The sequence below is a fragment of the Microtus oregoni genome, unplaced genomic scaffold, assembly GCF_018167655.1.
Source record: "Microtus oregoni isolate MIOR12 unplaced genomic scaffold, Mior012 000077F_ref0000221, whole genome shotgun sequence".
Classification (NCBI taxonomy): domain Eukaryota; kingdom Metazoa; phylum Chordata; class Mammalia; order Rodentia; family Cricetidae; genus Microtus; species Microtus oregoni.
This window is the reverse complement of record NW_024544029.1, coordinates 1,194,785-1,213,634: the sequence shown is the minus strand read 5'-3', so window position 1 is coordinate 1,213,634 and position 18,850 is coordinate 1,194,785. Positions and strand designations below refer to the sequence as shown.

The following is an 18,850-nucleotide window of genomic DNA, read 5'->3' as shown; positions in this document are numbered from 1 at the left end:
ATGGATCTGGAAGATAAAATGTTAGGTAAAATAAGCTAGACAAAGGCAAATCCCATATGCTTTTTCTCCTATGTGGAAGCTAAAAGGCTTACTTCAAAGTGCGGGAGGGTGTGGTGATAATTGCTAGATACAAAGTGGAAAATAGGAGGGATGTGCAGGGACTCTGGGAAGCATTCTCCAAGCACAGCAAGGGAAGAACTGTCCCACTGCACACAGCGGTGAGGACCAGTCCCAGCAGCCTGATGTGTCTTGTGTGTAATGAGATAACTATGCTAATTACCCTGATTGGTTCGGCACACTGGGTCCATATACTAAACTACCATGATATATACTATTCTGTAAAGAAGAAAAGTAATAAAAATTTAAAAACAGAAAAAAATAGTCTGTACGAAAACATTATAGATATAATAGTGTTTATAGTTAAAACTGTGACACATGTATAGTTGCCTGGTATTTCTCAGTTTAACTATTTTCACTCTCCTTGCACAAAACACCAAAGCAGAACTCAAGAGTTCTTTTGAAAACCAATAATTTTGGTTTTTTTTCCCCAGGGGGTTGCTTTTGTTTGTTTGTTTGTTTGTTTGGTTTTGTTGTTTGTTTTTTTTTTTTTAAGGGAACCCTCTTTTCTACAATGTAAATTCGTTTAGGAAGTTGTCTGGAAGTTAATATTTAGTGCATAGGAAGACTTTAATATCTGAGAGTATTGAATTAAGGATGTGAACTCCCCATAACTTCCTGTTATGACTGACAAAGCACGGGAAGGACAACCCTTGAAGTCATGAAGTGTCGCTCATTTCAGCTGGCTGTGCCTGTTTCAAATCCTGTTAGTGTATTTACTTCATTGCAGATACCTTTGAGGATGCCCTTGTATTTTGATTTGACCTTGGGTCTGTCATTTGGATATCAACATTGTCCCTAAAAAGAACCAGTATGTTAAGTTCTAACGCCACAAGCCCAGTATCTGTTGCTCATCTTTAACCCTATTTTCAGTCTGTATAGCAGCATTTTTTAATGAAAAATTACAGAGACAAAACTTCTGTTCCATGGTAATTGGACCAGGATCAAGGATCAAAATAGGGGGACCAAAGGGTTGGCTCAATGGTTCATAGTGTGGGCTGCTCTTACAGAGGACCTGGATTTCATTCCAGCATCCACATGGCACCTCATGACTGTCTGTAATTCCATTTCCAGAGGACATGACATTGTCTTGGTCTTAGTGGGCACTAGGCACTCAAGTAGCACACAGATGTACACACAGGAAAACACTCACATACATTACACAAAAGGAATCAGAAAAGTAACACTTTTAAATAAAATTCATTTTATAGGATATTTTAGGTTGTAACTCAAGGAAGTTTTACATTAGTTAATTAATGTAAAAGACAAGTAATGTTTGTATGGGTATACATATGTGTACAGTGCATACATGCTTATGAAGGGAAAGAGCATATATGTGCTGGTCAGAGGACAGTTGTGGGCATGAGTTCATTCCTTTTGCATTAGGTTCTGGGGACTGAACTTTGTTATAAGCCTTGGTGACCAGCACTTTAACCACCTTCCCCATCTAGCCAGCCCATTTGTTCTCCTTTAATTGGGAAAAATTAAGTTAGAATCAAAAGCACTTATTTCCTCTTGCCTACAGCAGACTTTACCCTTTATGGTGGCCTTTAAATACTCAGTCTTTGTTTTCCCAGTGTCTAAACTTCATAACCCAAAGGCTGTTCTGGACACACTATTTTGAACTTTTCTTCTGGTTCTATTCTGGGAGTTATTTTTATTCTCTACCTCCTGGATCCTCACTGCTGCTGGATTTATGATATTTTAGGATCTGTTCTCCTTTTGGAGAATAGTCTGCGGACTTTGATTGAGGCTCTCAGAGGAGCATCCTTTAGAATCCTGAGAATGTGATGTTCCTGCATGGGAAGGAGAGTTGGCACCTACACTCAGGACCTCTTCCCCTAAATTCTACTATTGGTTTTGCAAACAACTACATTCCCAAACAATTAATGAGATTTAGTTAAAGGAAGCAATCGTGTATAATTGATGAATGTGTGAATTATTTAAGAACCCTGCAACTCTGTTGGTTTCAAATAGCATTTGTTCACAAAATTGGTGTTACTGAGGGAGAAGGGAGAAAACATTTTTCTTGCAAAGCTGTCTAAGTAGAGATGTTATTGGAGCATGTTCCCTTTATCACTCACGTCAATAACCCACCACCATGGATAAACAGACGTGCTCCTGTTCCAAGTGCTTTGATAATTTCATAGGTAGGCTCTGTGAGACCCGATCTGTAGAACTTTCATAATTAATATTCAAAATCCAAAAAGTAGATTAGATCCATCTATGTCTCTTTTAGTGTCCTCATTGTTGTCTAAGTTCTCTGGGATTGATTTGTGGGCTGGTTTTCTTTGCTTTATGTTTAAAAACCACTTATGAGTGAGTACATGTGATACTTGTCTTCCTGTGTCTGGGTTACCTCACTCAAAATGATGTTTTCTACCTCCATCCATTTTCCTGCAAGATGTTATTTTTTTCTGCTGTGTAGTACTCCATTGTGTAATGTACCACATTTTCCTTATCCTTTCTTTGGTCAAGGGGCATTTGGGTTGTTTCCAGGATCTGGCTATGCCAAACAAAGCTGCTATGAACATGGCTGAGCACATGTCCTTGCGGCATGATTGAGCATCCTTTGGATATATACCCAAAAGTGGTATGCTGGGTCTTGAAGAATGTTGTTTCCTAATGTTCTGAGAAATCACTACACTGACATCCAAAGGGGTTGTAGCCGCTTGCATTCCCACCAGCAATGCAGAAGTGTTCCCTTTACACCACAACCTCTCCAGCATAAGTCGTCATCACTGGTTTTGATCTTGGCCATTCTTAGAGATGTAAGATGGAATATCAGAGTTGTTTTGATTTGCATTTCTCTGATGAGTAAGGATGTTAAACATTTCCTCAAGTGTCTTTCAGCCATTTTAGATTCCTGTGTTGAGAGTTCTCTGTTTAGGTCTGTTTTTTTTTTTTAAGTTGTGTAATAATGACTAAATATGTATGATAGTAGTTAATGAAATATTTTCTCCTGCAGCCAAATCTAGTTGTATATCACTAACAAATAACAGTCATTGTCTTACCATGAGACAACTGCCAGTATTCCTGTATCTTTGAGAAGGTGCCCCAAAGAAACGCAGATTTCAAACCCTTTGTATGACATGATGCCTCTAATAGACAATTTCATCGAAGACTTTTGACTCTTGGTGGTTTCCAAAGGAATTTTAAAGAAACAACAAGAGCCCATCTCCCCGGATTCTGTTTCACAGGTTATCTCTCGGTGCCTCTAACTTTCCTTTTGGATGTCACTGTTTTTCTTATGACTTCTTTTATTTTTATTTTATATATTTGCATTTGTTTTTATTTTGTATAATTACATCATTTTCTCCTTCCCTTTCTTCCAACGAACCCATCCAACATACTCCTCCCTGCTCTTCTTTAATTCACGGCCTATACTTTTATTAATTCTTGCTACACAAATGAATGCATATTCCTCTTTTTGGGTCTGGCTTACCTCACTCAGGATAGTGTTTTCTATTTCCATCCATTTGCATGCAAAATTCAAGAAGTCATTGTTTTTCACTGCTGAGTAGTACTCTAATATGTATATATTCCATACTTTCTTCATCCATTCTTCCGTTGAAGGGCATCTCGGTTATTTCCAGGTTCTGGCTATTACAAACAATGCTGCTATGAACATAGTTGAGCATATACTTTTGTTGTATGCTAGGGCATCTCTTGGGTATATTCCCAAGAGTAGTATTGCTGGGTCCAGGGGTAGGTTGATCCCCAATTCCCTGAGAAACCACCACACTGCTTTCCAAAGTGGTTGCACAAGTTTGCATTCCCACCAGCAATGGATGAGTGTACCCCTTTCTCCACAACCTCTCCAGCAAAGGCTATCATTGGTGTTTTTGATTTTAGCCATTCTGACAGGTGTAAGATGGTATCTTAAAGTTGTCTTGATTTGCATTTCCCTGATCGCTAAGGAAGTTGAGCATGACCTTAAGTGTCTTTTGGCCATTTGAACTTCTTCTGTTGAGAATTCTCTGTTCTGCTCAGTGCCCCATTTTATAATTGGGTTGATTAGCCTTTTACGGTCAAGTTTCTTGAGTTCTTTATATATTTTGGAGATCAGACCTTTGTCAGTTTTGGGGTTGGTGAAGATCTTCTCCATGGGATGTACTCACTCATATATGGTTTCTAGCCATAAATAAAGGACATTGAGCCTATAATTCGTGATCCTAGAGAAGCTAAATAAGAAGGGGAACCCAAAGAAAAACATATAGGCATCCTCCTGAATATTAACCCTCATCAGGTGATGAAAGGAGACAGAGACAGAGACCCACATTGGAGCACCGGACTGAAATCTCAAGGTCCAAATCAAAAGCAGATGGAGAGAGAGCACGAGCAAGGAACTCAGGACCGCGCAGGGTGCACCCACACACTGAGACAATGGGGATGTTCTATCGGGAACTCATCAAGGTCAGCTGGCCCGGGTCTGAACAAACATGGGACAAAATTGGACTCGCTGAACATAGCAGACAATGAGGACTACCGAGAACTCAAGAACAATGGCAATGGGTTTTTGATCCTACTGCACGTACTGGCTTTGTGGGAGCCTAGGCAGTTTGGATGCTCACCTTACTAGACCTGGATGGAGGTGGGGGTTCCTTGGACTTCCCACAGGGCAGGGAACCCTGATTGTTCTTTGGGCTGACGAGGGAGGGGGACTTGATCAAGGGAGGGGAAGGGAAATGGGAGGCGGTGGCAGGGAGGAGGCAGAAATCTTTAATAAATAAATAAATTAAAAAAAGACAAATGAATGCATATTACATATACATATTTCTAAATATAACCTGCTCAGTCTATATAATGATACTCATATGTGTTCTCAGGGTTGACAATTAAGTATTGGAGAAATAATCGGTGTGCTATTTCTCCCACTCTCCACACTCCTTTGTTGCCTACTTTGTCTGTGAGGTTAAGGCCTTGAGAGCTTTCCCTCGCGCACTATGCCATGTCTCTTGTTGTTCTTGCTCAGCTCGTGTTTAGGCAGTCACGGTCATACTGCTGGGACTTTATCAGTGCGGCTTCGGGTACTAGTAGGAGACACAATATCACAGCCAACACTCTGATCCTCTGCCCCTCACCATCTTTCTTCTCCTTCTGCAATGTCCTCTGGGTGTTAGGTGTAGGAGTGCTTTGTGGATGGCTCCACAGCTCTGCATTTTGATTGGCTGGGTTTTCTTTAATGGGCTCTGCCTGTTACAAGAAGCTTCCTAGACAACATGTGAAGACTACTCTGATCTGTGGCTGTAAGATCCAATAAGGACAAATGTTTAGACTGTACCAGAGATTAGCTATGCTGGCCTGGTGGTGGTGGAAGGTTGTCCTCTAAATCCATGACCTCACGAGCCCTTGGTACCAGGCATGGCTTCTCTCTTGTGGAATAAGTCTTGTGTCCCATTATAGAGTGGCTGGCTAACTTTTAATTGGACTGGATCACACCAAAGGTGTTGTGAAATTGAAATAAATACATATAGCTTTAATTCACTGATTGAAAAGAGAAACTAAATATGTAGTCACTGAACAGACTTTAGAAGTGAAATATGGCTTACCCTTTTGATTATATATTCTAAAATATTTCAGTTGTTTTTTAATTTTTTTCTATGCCAGATTGTAGAAGTTAATTTGAAATTCATTGGAGGAAATTATAGTTCACAGCTCTGCTTTAAAGACCGGTAAATCAGGATTTTATTGTGCAATTTAGAATTTTCACAGTTTTACTGGCTTCTTTCACTTATCTGTTTCTCAATCTGTGATTATAAATCATTTTCCACTTTTTAATAACTGACAACTGTCAGTTTTGCATCAGTTTTTTCTCCAGTCTTTCTGGTTGCTATTTGCATTGTGATAATAGGTGAGAGTAAAAGTAATTAGCATGAATTTGTTTTGTAGATTTTTCATAATTATGGTACTAGTAACGCAGTGTGTGATGTTTATTATAGCTTTGGTCAAATGTGTATGCCTATTGTTACATAAACCTATTAAATTTCTCCAAGGCGTTGTGAATGTTGCTAGTTAATTCTGAACAGGCTGTGCTTGTGAAATGCTTGGTGACATAATCACAAAATTCATGATTCTAATGGTAATTTTGTGAGTTACACAAACAGCAGTATCCATCAATGAAAACATGAAGTTGACATAGCCATAGTGCTGTGGCCTAGTCTGACTTCAGAAAGGGGTAATTGCTTCATGTGCAGAGTGAAATGCCTGAATGAATAAACATATCTCTTCTTAGGTGATTCATATATTAAAGTATGTGAAGTTTCACTTCTTTTAATAAGCTATATGAAATACAGTAGCTCAACATGGATTCTTGAAAATATGTCCTAATTGCTATATTGGGTTTTCAGCAGGTGAATGATTTGAAGCATAAGCATCTAGAGTTGAATCACAAGGAACTTAATGTTGTATATGCACATAGGCACATTGACAGATATACGCTGAAATTATGAAAGAAGGGAAGCCTCTGTGATCATAGATGCATGCATGCAATTTAATTAAAACAGAGTTCACTGTCACAAAGTCAAAGTTCCTCGCTGTTTTGTTGGAGAAGTGAAGATGCGTACTGGTAGTCCAGTGGTCAATGGCAGATGCTCTTCGGTTCTGGAAATCTGGAGCTGGTCTTACATTGCAGTGTCCACTGGAATTAGCTCCATCTCTGAGACTTTGAGACTTCCATGGGCAGGACTTGATTAAAAACAGGATGGATAACTAACCCATTTTTTCTGCTCTGTTAGATATTTGATCTTCCAAGGTCTCAGTTTCCACATTTTACCTTATGGCTTTTTGACAAGTTTCTCCCTTATTTGGGGTCTACATTTTAAAAAGTTAAAGACAGTGTTCTCTCTTCAAAACTTGTCAAGCATTTTTCTCTCTCCTGCTCTTTCTTAAGCCTTTTCTTGTGAGACCTCTTAAAGATCCACAGTGAGCAACCTTTTTTAGCTCCTTACCTCCAGTTCCATCATCTCTCCTACCCTGAATTCTGGGAACCTGGTTTCTGTGGTTGATATAGTCCTGGTCTGCTTCACAGCTAGCTCTGTATGGGTATTTACAATGTGAGACCTTGGCAAAAGAAAATGAAAGACTAGAGAGAAGGAACTGGCCACGTTTCCTTACTGCCTCTTCCTCTACAGTGACTGATCCTAGCCCACGATCAGCTCCTAGGCAGCTTTGCAGCATAACTCAGATCCACTCCAGTGAAACCTTCTCCTCCTCCTATTGATTAGTTAGACACAGTCTGAAGATGACCTGCAGTGGTCAAGAAGCTGGGTCCTTGACCAGACCTTCAGTAATTTCTTCTTCAGCCTCTTTTTATTTGTCACTCTTCTCAAACTGATTATCCTGTCCTGTTGGTTTAGTAGTTATTAATTCTTCAATTAGATAGTACCAGCTCTACTTGTACTAAAATGAGTTATGTGTGAGTCTGTATATCTATTAAATAGTGATGACAGGGATCATGAGTCCTGCTACTTATTGAGTACCAGACATTATCATCAGAGACTGTGCTTTAATTTCCCAGCTTCCCAGACTTGAATAATCACACAAAACTATATTAATTACAACACTGTTTGGCTAATGGCTCAAGCATATTTCTAGCCAATTCTTCATCTTAAAATCAATCCATTTCTATTAATCTGTGTATTGCCACAAAGTTGTGGCTCCAGCATCTTTTTGTTCAGCAACTATATGGTGTATTTCTGACTCCACCTTCTTTCCTCCTCTCTCCGCTTAGATTTTCCACCTTGTTATATTCTGCTCTGCCATAGGCCAAAGCAGCTTCTCTATTAACCAATGCTAATAAAATATGTTAACAGCATACATAGGGACATTCAATATCATCTCCCTTTTTCTGTGTAAGTACAAAGGAAAGTTTTCACTTTAACATAATAAAATTACATATAATGAAACAGTTATCAAGCAAGAATTACATTTACAATCTTTAGTCTGTTTGTATCTGGAAAGTTTCATATCTAATTTATCTTTTATCATAACTAAAGAAAACTGTAAGTATAGCTATCTGTCTTCAACTCCATCAAGGACGCAAGCAGGATATAATCTTACCTAAATAAACAGGAAGTACATTTTAAGCAACTTCCAAAACTCTAGAATTGACAGAGACATCTCAGTGCCTGGATAGTCACCCGAAGTTCTTCTGTAACTTTGGGTCATCCATCTTCAGCCTATAGACTTATAGTATCTGGCAGACTTTTCCATGAAGCAGGAAATATGAAAGACTATTTTTTTCACCTATTTGGCAGTTTGTCAGTCACTTTCTTCTGTGCCCTGCAGAATATCTAGCAGACTCTTTCATGAAGCAGGAGCCCTGAAGGACTGTCTCACCTTTTTTTAGGCAATTTCAGCAGTCATTTTTCTGTGGGTCCTGCATGCCCAGTTCATATAGCATAATACCAAGCAGTCCAAGCAAGAACAGTTTCTTGCACAAATGGACAGTTAGCTCTGTTAACTGAAGGCAAATTCCTTAACAAATTTCTTCAATTCCCATTAACTTCTCTGAAGCAGTGGTTGCTGCCATAAGTAGACATGTCTCACTGTTGAGAAATATCTAAATTCTCAAAACATTTTAAATACCATATTCTGTAGGTCTTTGAAAGGGTTGAAGAATGCCTATCAATCTGAAATATACCTTTTGCATCTAGAAAACCTAACCTAACTCCATGCTTGACTATTATAGATAACTATCTATTAATCTGTATTTCTTAACTATACATTACATTTTTAAATGAACAGCACAAACATAATGCCTTAAACAAGAGTAGAAATATATATACATATATCTATCTATGTATGTATACATACACACACACACACACACACACATATATATATATATATATATATATATATACAGTGTAACAAAATGTACCATTTATATCAATAGACCAAGATCCATACCAATGCAATCTGTATATCATATCCCTCTTATTTATTTATTTATTTAATTCTTTTAAAACTTAGCCATGACCATTATAGTTTATAACCAACCCTTTTAAAATGAAAATAAACATTTATAAACAATCATTTGGAAATTTGGGAGTCGTTTCTCCAAATGGTTTCCTGCACCAGGATTTTTCTTTTACCCACCCTTGGACTTACCACGTTGTGTAGTAAGCTTTGAATCCTTTGAATTCAGGTGCTGAGCACAAATTAGAAAGTTGTATTTTTCATTCTCTTATAGAATACAGGATGTATTCCATGTAAGTAAGTGTATGGTTGACCAGATTCTGGTATGCTGGATTTGTGGCATTTACTAAGATAAAAGCATACTTTAAGTCACACATGGAAGAAATATTTAGCAATCAGTTGGGTTTATTAAGCAAACACATATGTTATTTTAGCTCATAATGTAACACATGGTATACAGCTGACATATCAGTCATTTCATTATAAATATTCATGACTGAGCAACTTTCAGACAGTTTCTAAGTAATGTAATTTATATAATTAAGTTGTATTATTTTTTAGCTAGCTCCAAAAATTTATAACCAATTCTCTAGTAGTTGTACTTATGTAGTTAAGTTTTTAAATACAAGTTGAGTAAGTGGATCCACTTGGCTTTTTAAAGATGTGCATATATTCTGTTATTTAAATGTGTGCCTTTAAATAAACAGCTAATTATTTTGAAAGTTAGGCTACAAACTTTGACACTTAATATTTATATGATAATATTAGTACAAATATTTCTTATTTCACTATTGCCAATGGCGATTGGCAAGTTATGTTTTTAAATATGAGAGGAAATATAAATTTCAAAGAGTAAAACACTTTTGTAAAATTTCTATAGATAGAACTAAAAGGATGTGCTGACATTATAAGTTCCATATGACTAAAATAAAAGGTGGGACTTATTACATATGAGGAACAAAGTTCAGGGTCTGTTTGTGTCAGTCAGTCATCTTCATCAGTATCCAAACCAGTTCAGTTATCTTGAGGTATTGGTATGTTACTTGGAATTTATGAGTCTATGATAGGGCCTTTCACAGAAAACAGTGCAAAACTGCAAGTCAAAGGTCACTTTAGGCACTGGTTCTCAACCTATGGGTTATGACCCTTCTGGGGTCGCATATCAGATATATCACATTACGACTCATAACAGTAGCAAAATTACAGTTCTGTAGTAGCAACAGAAACTGTGTTAAAGGTGACAGTATTAGGAAGACTGAGAACAATTGGATTAGAGTCTAAAACCTAAAGTCAGATAATGATCCTAGGTTTAGGCTGCTGTAGTGTGACAGGAACCCAGATAAGAGTCAGCATTGGCAGTGTAGAAATGATCATATCAAAGTAAGAGCAGCTTCTATTAATTTAATTGTAAGTATTTTCAAGATTCGTAGAGAACTGGTTGGAGACCTATGTATCTTATTTGATTACAACTCACTTCTGTGTTTCTGAGTTATGTTTAAATGTTTTCTGTCATTGAGATGGAAGCAAGGTAGGTCCATGTTAATTCATCTCAATGTCTTAAATGAGGTATCCCAACTCATGAATATTCATGTAAAGTAGTATAAACTAAAAAGCATAAAGCTTACATGTGCATATTGTAATTAAAAGACCTTCCCAATTTGTCTTAAAATTCTACAGCATATTAAACTACACCAGGCATTTGTTGCCACCCAAGTGCCCACTTAGGATATAAGGAGAATGTCATCCATCAGCCATCGGGCAGTTAAACAGCTGCAAGCTTTGTTGTTTCCTTTTCCCTCTTTTATTGAATGTAGATGTTTCCCTCATATAATAAATATATCCTGATTACAGTTCCCCCTTCCTCTACCCCTCCCAGTTCTTCTCCACTTCCCCCTATATTCAGATTTATTTTTTTCTGTCTCTCATTAGGAAACAAACAGGCTTCTAAGGAGTAAGACAAAAATAATATAATAAGAGAACAAAACTAACACATTTGAATAGAACAAAACAAAGAAATAGAAGGGAAAGAGCCCAAGAAAGGGCACAAGAAACAGGTATATATGTAGAATCCCACTCTTTTGTAAACTCAGGCATCCCATTAAAAACACCAAACTTGAAGCTATAATGTAGTATGAGGGCCAGCTTGTTGGGGTTTTCATCCTGCCTGGTACCCCACAGCCGGCAAGTCCCAAAGAAAATCACACACAGGTCCACATAGGGTTATAAACTGATTGGTTCAGGCTTCATATTAGCTCTTATAACTTATATAGTCCATTATTCTAGTATATGTTAGCCACATGGCTCGGTATGGATCCAGCCCATTTCTTAGCTTTCTGAAATTTCAGCCTCATGGCTGAGGTACTGGCTGTAACCACATTTATTGTCACAACTCTATGGCATTTTAAGGTCCCTGCCAGCAAGCAAGCTGCAGCATTCTGCTCACAGACCACACTCAAATGCTTCGTAGTTGGACTGCCTACCTGAAAGAGTCAGAGTTTGCACTGGCAGGATGGCCCAGAAAGCTGACATTTTAAAACGGCACAGCTTTTTTCCTGCTTTGGCTGAAAACTGAAAAGCATGCGCTCAGCTTTTTATCAACACCGTTTAAGTGTTTCTTGGCAGGACCTCTTAAAAGAGATGCAAGGTTTTGGAGCTAAAGCTGAGTCAGGAAGCCTCTCTTTGACGAGAGCGCTTGCTTGCCTCTAGCAAGCAGAGCAGACCCAAGAAACTGCTGCTACCAAGAAAACATGCTTTGTTCTGTTCTTTTCCAAGCTTTCTCAGGCTTTCTGTGGATGCAGTTATCCACGTGGGTGCCATTCTGTAACATAAGGGCTGGCTTGTTGGGGTTTCTGTCCTCCCACCAGGTCCCACAGCCATTTAGCTCCAAAGAAAATCACATAGAGATCTCCATAAGATTATAAACTGATTTGCCCATTAGCTTAAGCTTCTTATTAGCTCTTGTAATTTATATTAACCCATTATCTTTATTTATGTTAACCACATGGCTTGGTACCTTTTTCAGCTGGGCAGATCACATCCTGCTTCTTTGGTAGTCTGGGCAGGACTGGAAGGAATGGGTTTTCTTCTTCCCAGAATTCTCCTGTTCTCATCGCCCTGCCTCTACTTCCTGTCTGGTTGACCCACCTATACTTCCTGCATGGCCAATCAGCACTTATTTAAAACATGATTGACAGAATACAGACAGTTCTCCCACACCACTGTAATATATATATATATATATATATATATATATATATATATATATGACATGTAGGGTCAAAAGAGAGGAAAATATATAAGTAAAATAAAAATTAAAAATAAGGTAAAAATCGTAAAAATCCCTAACATTTTATGAGATAAGGAACCTCCAAAAATAGTGTTAATTAATTTCCTGTTGGTAATCTATTGCTGGGTAGGAAGTCTACTCATGAGAGTAGTTTGTTTCCTGTCTATTTCCCCTTCCCAGTGGTATCCATGGTTGTTTCTCTGATCTCCTGAGACAACTGGGAGCTGGGTGGTGAGGGAGAAGGAAAAGCAGAAGGCGAGGGGGAGGAGAGAAGGGGAGGGAAGAGGAGAACATGAGGGAACAGGATGGTTGATATGGGGGAAGGACAAAGACGGAGAGTAAGGAAAGAGATATCTTCATTGTGGGAGCCATTATGAGGCCAGCAAGAAACCCGGCATCAGGAAAATTCCCAGGAATCCACAAAGATGATCCCAGCTAAGACCCTACGCAACAGTGGAGAGGGTGCCTGAACTGACCTTTCCCTGTAATTACTTTCATGATGATCTTAATTGTCATCATATAGCCTTCATCCAGCAACTGATGGAAGGAGATACAGAGATCTACAACTAAGCACTGGGCTGAGCTTCTGGAGACCAGCTGTAGAGAGGGAAAAACAATAATATGAGCAAAGGGGTCAAAACCATGATGGGGATACCCACAGAAACAGCTGACCTGAACTAGTGGGAGCTCACTGTTCCCAGACTGATAGCGGGGGAACCAGCATAGAAGTAAACTAGGCCTTCTGAATGTGGATGACAGTTGTGTGGCTTGGGCAGTTTGTGGGACCACTGCCAGTGGGACCAGGATTAATCCCTAGTACTTGAACTGGCATTTTGGAACCCATTATTTTTGGAGGAATAACTTGCTCAACCTAGACATAGGAGGGAGGGCTTTGGTCCCACCTCAATGTGAAAAAAAAAAAGAGTAGTTTGTTTCCCTAGGGAGTTCCCTTAGAAAAAAAGGATATTTTCATTTGCAAATGGTTATCCATTGGAGACAGATTCCTGGTTAGGGATGGGACATGTGTCCACTTCTCCTTTCAGCTCTAGGACCCCATCAGATGCAGACCTATGCATGCCCTGTGCATGCAGCTCAGCTTCTGTGAGGTCATAGGTGTATAGATCATGTTGATTTAGAGACCCTTGTTTCCTTGGTGTCTTCCATCCCCTCTGGTTCTTATACCCTTTCTGCCTCCTCTTCTTCAGGGTTCCCTGTGCTTTGACGGGAGGGATTAGATGGAGACACTCCCTTTAGGACCTAGTGTTCTGAGTGGAGACACTCCCTTTAGGACCTAGTGTTCTAAGTTCTCTCACTCTCTGCATATCTTCTGGCTGTGGGTCTCTGTTCCCATCTGCTACAGGAGGAAATTTCTCTGATGATGGCTGAACAAGACATTGATCTGCTTCCTTGGCCATCATTTCCTTCCTCCCTCCCCCCTCCCTCCTTCCCTTCTCTCTGTCTCTCTCTTCCTTATTTGCATATATTTATTGTTGGTGTACTGGGTTTCATAAAGACATTTTCATATAAATATATAATATGTTTTAAGCATTTAAAAACATCGGAGTCCAAAGGTCCTTGCCAGAGTCTCATTCTGTAACATGAAATCCCTCATTATCCTTTTGTGCCTCATTTCACTCTCTCAACTTAATTTTCATGCTGCTAATTAAGGTTTATATACCTTACTCTAGACTGAATACACGATTTTAGTCATTGAAATGACTTTGAATAAAAGAATAGTAACAAGTAAAAAAATAGTAAGAAAATGGTCTGCACATTTCTGACCCATGTTTCCTAACAAAGCTTCGATGTGTGTCTCTTTTTTTCTAAAGCAATTTGCCAGTTCCAAGGACGGAGCTACTTTGAGGGAGAACGCAACACGGTTTACTCATCCTCTGGAATGTGTGTGCTTTATGAATGCAAGGTAAGTTTGCTCTCAGGGGCCTTCCAGACTGGTCTCGATTCCATAAACACTGGGAATGTTTCTGTGAAACTTTCTCCCAATACTCCTTTCAGATCCTAAATCAAAGGGAGGGTCTGAATAGCAGTCTCAGTTTAGACAGGAAAGAACTGCTGTTATCCTTTGAAGCACATAAGCTAGTTGTTATAAAACAATTTTTGCAACAAATGAAAATGTTACTTGTCGAATCAGTATTATGAAAAGGAAAACTTTTTACTTGTTTGTTGTTGCAAGGAAAAAGTAGGAGACAATAGATCGAGCTTGCTGACTCCCATGATTTTGACACTGATGAGAAATATCACTCAGCTAATTGGGAAATAAAACATAAAGCGATATAGTAAACATTAATTGTTGTGCAGAGATGGTGTTGATGATGATTTTAAATGGCTCCCTGAAGCAAACACTGTACAGCATCTCCCATCCTGTGGAAGGCAACTTGAGCTATAGTAAGGCCACAGGACACCACCATAGCTTACAATAGGAGTGTGAAGAGCCATGGGAAATAGGGTTGGTTGGCTTTTCAGGTACAAAGTCAAAGAACAGAGTACAGAAAAATGTTGAACCAGTCAAAACTGGTTATCATTTGAACTATAGTTTCCCTGTTGGATGTCCCTTGTACATGGATTTGACAATCTAGAGACCACACAAAATATTAAAATTAAAAACAAGTGATTTAGTCTGTGTCAATAAATTACTAGCTATAGAATTATCGAGGTCCAAGGAAAGGGAAATCCTAAAAGTTTTTGCACAGTACATGGTACCCTAAAGAAGGTCTGTTTCATGTACACCCATTTGAGACTGCCTGAGGACTAGAAAGTCAGCGAGGTTAAAAGGCAGACCTGAGACAGGAAGGATGGAGGTTTATAGTACACACACATGAGACTTCTCTTGTTTAAAATCTGTGTTCCTATGGTGTGGGTCAGATCCTAATGATAAGAGGATCAAGACATACGAATGTGCCGAGGAATGTGCTCCTGTCTCCATCCTGTCTCCAGGTGGGATCTCTTGTCAGCATCCTCACCCTTTGCTGCTGCCAGTGGGGTCAATCTCACTGTGGAGCCTACAAGATCTGGGGTTAATCCAGTCATTCCCAAACAAGGAAAGGAGAATTAGAGAAGCATGCAGTTTGACACATATTTAGACATTTTCCAGCTGGTCTCTAAATGTGGCCTATCTTTCTGAAAGATAAGCTGTACATTTAAGCCACTGAGAGCATTTGATGTCTCTTCCTCAGTGTTTTTGAGTTTAATAACATCGATTATTGTGGGACACATATTCACTAGTTGCTTACTTGATGCTAAATGTGCTGCACGATAATTTCATTTTAAATGAGCTCAGTTAGAGGTTTGGTTGTAGGCAGTACTGCAGGTGTTCAGTATACATTTGGTGAGCGATGCCCTTTGTTTTTTAAACAAAAGAAGCCGTCTCCTCTGCTCTTAACTCTTTGCTGCCCATCAGGAGCAGGAGCTACAAAGACAATGTGTTGGGTTCAGTGTTCAGTATTTAGTCCGTATATCTAAAACATCATTTCAATATGAAATTTGTTATAAAATAGTTAATGTAACAAATTTTCCATTCCTTTGTCATACTGTGAGCAACATCTTAAAAACTTTGTATATTACAGCGTTCACGACCACATGTAGCTAGTGACCGTGGATTGGACAGCACAACCCGATCAAATCTAAAATTTTGTGGTTCTTGACTAAATCCCTGTCATTAAGGGCTTCCATCGCCTCTTTTTCCTTTGGGCCCTTTTGCCCTGTGTTTATGACTTAGAGTAACTGGCGGAGTTCTCATGTTTCCATCTTGCAGACTCTCAGTCCTAGTGATGCTTTCTTTATTATTATCAGTTTTGTGAACTTGAAGACACATGCTGGGGGTTGCAGCTCTAAGAGGTGCATAGAACAGTGCCATGGTTTGAATGTAAAGAGCCCCAGATGACATGACCACAGCCGCGAAGGGAGGCCGGTGCTTGAGAGCATCTTATGCTGCTTTCTTCGCAAAAGAGGTTGATTTGCATATTTAAGTCAGGAAGAGCAATTTTTGAAATGTGTATTTCCTCATTAAAGAGGTTCTCAGCGAGGATATGAAAAACCCAAACTGTTGAACAGAACTTAAGAATGGAAGCCTGCAAGCCCTGAGACTTACTTTGTTACTTTTACACTGGTAACATTCCTGGCATTGTCAGGATCCTTGGTGATGATCAAAGAGAACCCTTCAGAAGGAGCCAACTGTTGGTTCTGGGGGTGGCTATTCCAGATGTTTAAAAGTAAATTCCATATTGCTGTCTCCTGAGAGGACTTCACTTATTTTTTTCTAGAACATGATGATGAAGATGATAAGTTTACATTAGTGTTTTTTTTTTCATTTAAGATTCCCAACTTTTTTGTGCCAGAAAAATATGCTAAACATTGGCCTACAAGACACACATGTGACCCTCTTTTTCCTAGTAGTTTTGAGGAAGAACATTGGCATTCCTTACTGAAGTCAGCTGAAACAGTCAGCGTTTCTCTCCCTTACCTCCCTTCCCCGACACATACATTTGGGTCCCATAGTGTAACCCTCACTGGCTTGGATTTTGCTGTGTAGACCAGGCTGATTTGGACCCCACAGAGTTCTACTTAACACTGCCTCAAAAATGCAGAGATTACAGATGTGTACCATGACATCCAGTGAGACTCTTCATAACAGAAATTTGAAACAATCTCATACCAAAAATCCAGTTAATTTTACTGGTTTGTTGCGAGTCTGTTGAAGCCGTTGTGTGTTGTTACTCTAATCCAAGCTCTCTTTGCTATGCTTGTCTTTGTATTTACAAATCTGGTGGAAAACTAACACACATTTCCAGGATCATCTAGGTGTTTGGGTGTTGCAGACATGGCTACAAACTGTGTTGGGTTCTGACTCTCAGGGCTGCTGGCTGCTGTGTGGGCTCTCCAGATGGAAGTGAGTGCCATGCCGGGATGATCCCTTGGTCCAGCTGGAGGTCATTAGGGAAACAAATTCACTAGTGTCTTAGAACCTTGTCCGATTCTGATCGTCACTTACCAGTCAAGTCCTCAGGGAATCGCAGGCATCTCTTTTCTGTTGTCCTACAGGATCAGACCATGAAGCTGGTCGAGAACGTCGGCTGCCCAGCTCTGGATTGTCCTGAGTCTCATCAGATAGCCCTGTCTCACAGCTGCTGCAAAGTTTGTAAAGGTACGATGTTAGTTCGTAAAGCGACATCACTCCTGTGTAAGAACGCAGATGGGAGTGGGACAAGTGACACAAATCGGAGACAGAAAGTACACGCCACAGACTTAAACTTCCCTGTGGAAGTTAAAAAATAAATATCATCAAAGAAGTGAAGAAGAGCATAGTGGTTACCAGAGCCTAGAAATGCGTAGAGAGTCAGTGATGGAGAGAGATGGCTGCCAGCCACAAGGGCGCACTTGGATAGGAGGAGTGACTTCTAATGCTATGTAGCACCGTGAGAGATGTGTGGCTGACAATTAATTGGGTATTTCAAAATTGCTAATGGAAAGAATTTTAAGTATTTCTAACACAAAGAAATGGAATGTGTCTGAGGTGATAGATAGACCAATTACCCGGCTCAAATCATTACATACTGCATGCATTTATTGAAATGTCACAAGGCATCCCAAAATATGTGCAATTATTAGATGCCAATTAAAAACAAAAACACATTAAAAGATTTATGTGCAAGAACTATTGTAGGGGACTAGTATAACTGACATGCGTGAGCAAATTTAATCAATCATTTCAAAAATTAATATCATTTACCTGAATTTGCTACACAGTGGGACGCCCAGAGCCATTTGTTGAATTATAACTGAGATTTGCACAGGCATTTTTGCCATATGCCTGTACCTGTCTCCAGGTCTGACCTCTAAACCTGAGTCCTGGTTCTGAGTTGGCTCACTGTTGCTGGAGCAAGTTACATGGCTGTGTTGAATTAGCTATCCTTCTGATAGGTTTGCCCTCCTTTCTCCTCGGTTTGTTTCTGCAGCTGACCTAAATGCAGAAACGCACTGCATCAAATTACCTGCTTGCATCAGGTCTCGCCCCTCGTCATACGTTGGCTTCTAGACTACCAAGATGAGAGAATGCGTGGATGATCATCACTTCCTTTGTGTTGTCTCTGGGATGTTAAACCTGGTACCAATAAATACCAGAGTCCTAGAATTTTGTTTCATTGTAAGAAAACAGCAAAACTGTTCACAAATGTGATGAGCTACCTCAGGAGGCACTGAGTTCCTTTGGCTGGAGGTTCTTAAACTTGTTGGTTCAAGCACGAAAATGAAGTAATTAATTACATAGACTCTTTAAGATCCTTGTTCCTTATGGGATTATCAGTCCTGCCCCTTGTTAACCTGAGGCTATCAATGTGTGTCCACTTCCTGCAGCAGGCTGTGCACTGCAGGGAAGGCCTGAGTCTTTGTATTCATCGCTGCACCTAAACCCTCGCATGATGTGTGGAGTGTAGCTGATGTGCTCCGTGATGTACCTAGAATGGAGTAAGCATTCCAGTTGCAATGTGAGCATGTGTCGAGATAGCATCCTTC

At 39.5% G+C, this 18,850-nt stretch overlaps 1 protein-coding gene across 3 annotated transcripts in view; it reads left to right on the top strand.

Moving 5' to 3' along the window:
* The window catches only part of Nell2 (neural EGFL like 2), a 319,609-nt gene that overhangs the window by 136,568 nt on the left and 164,191 nt on the right, over nucleotides 1-18,850 (top strand). For all 3 annotated transcript variants that reach the window (XM_041642655.1, XM_041642656.1, XM_041642657.1), the window contains 2 exons: nucleotides 14,155-14,246; nucleotides 17,381-17,483. In XM_041642655.1, the coding sequence (XP_041498589.1) occupies nucleotides 14,155-14,246; nucleotides 17,381-17,483 (195 nt within the window). The remainder of the gene's footprint in view (nucleotides 1-14,154; nucleotides 14,247-17,380; nucleotides 17,484-18,850) is intronic.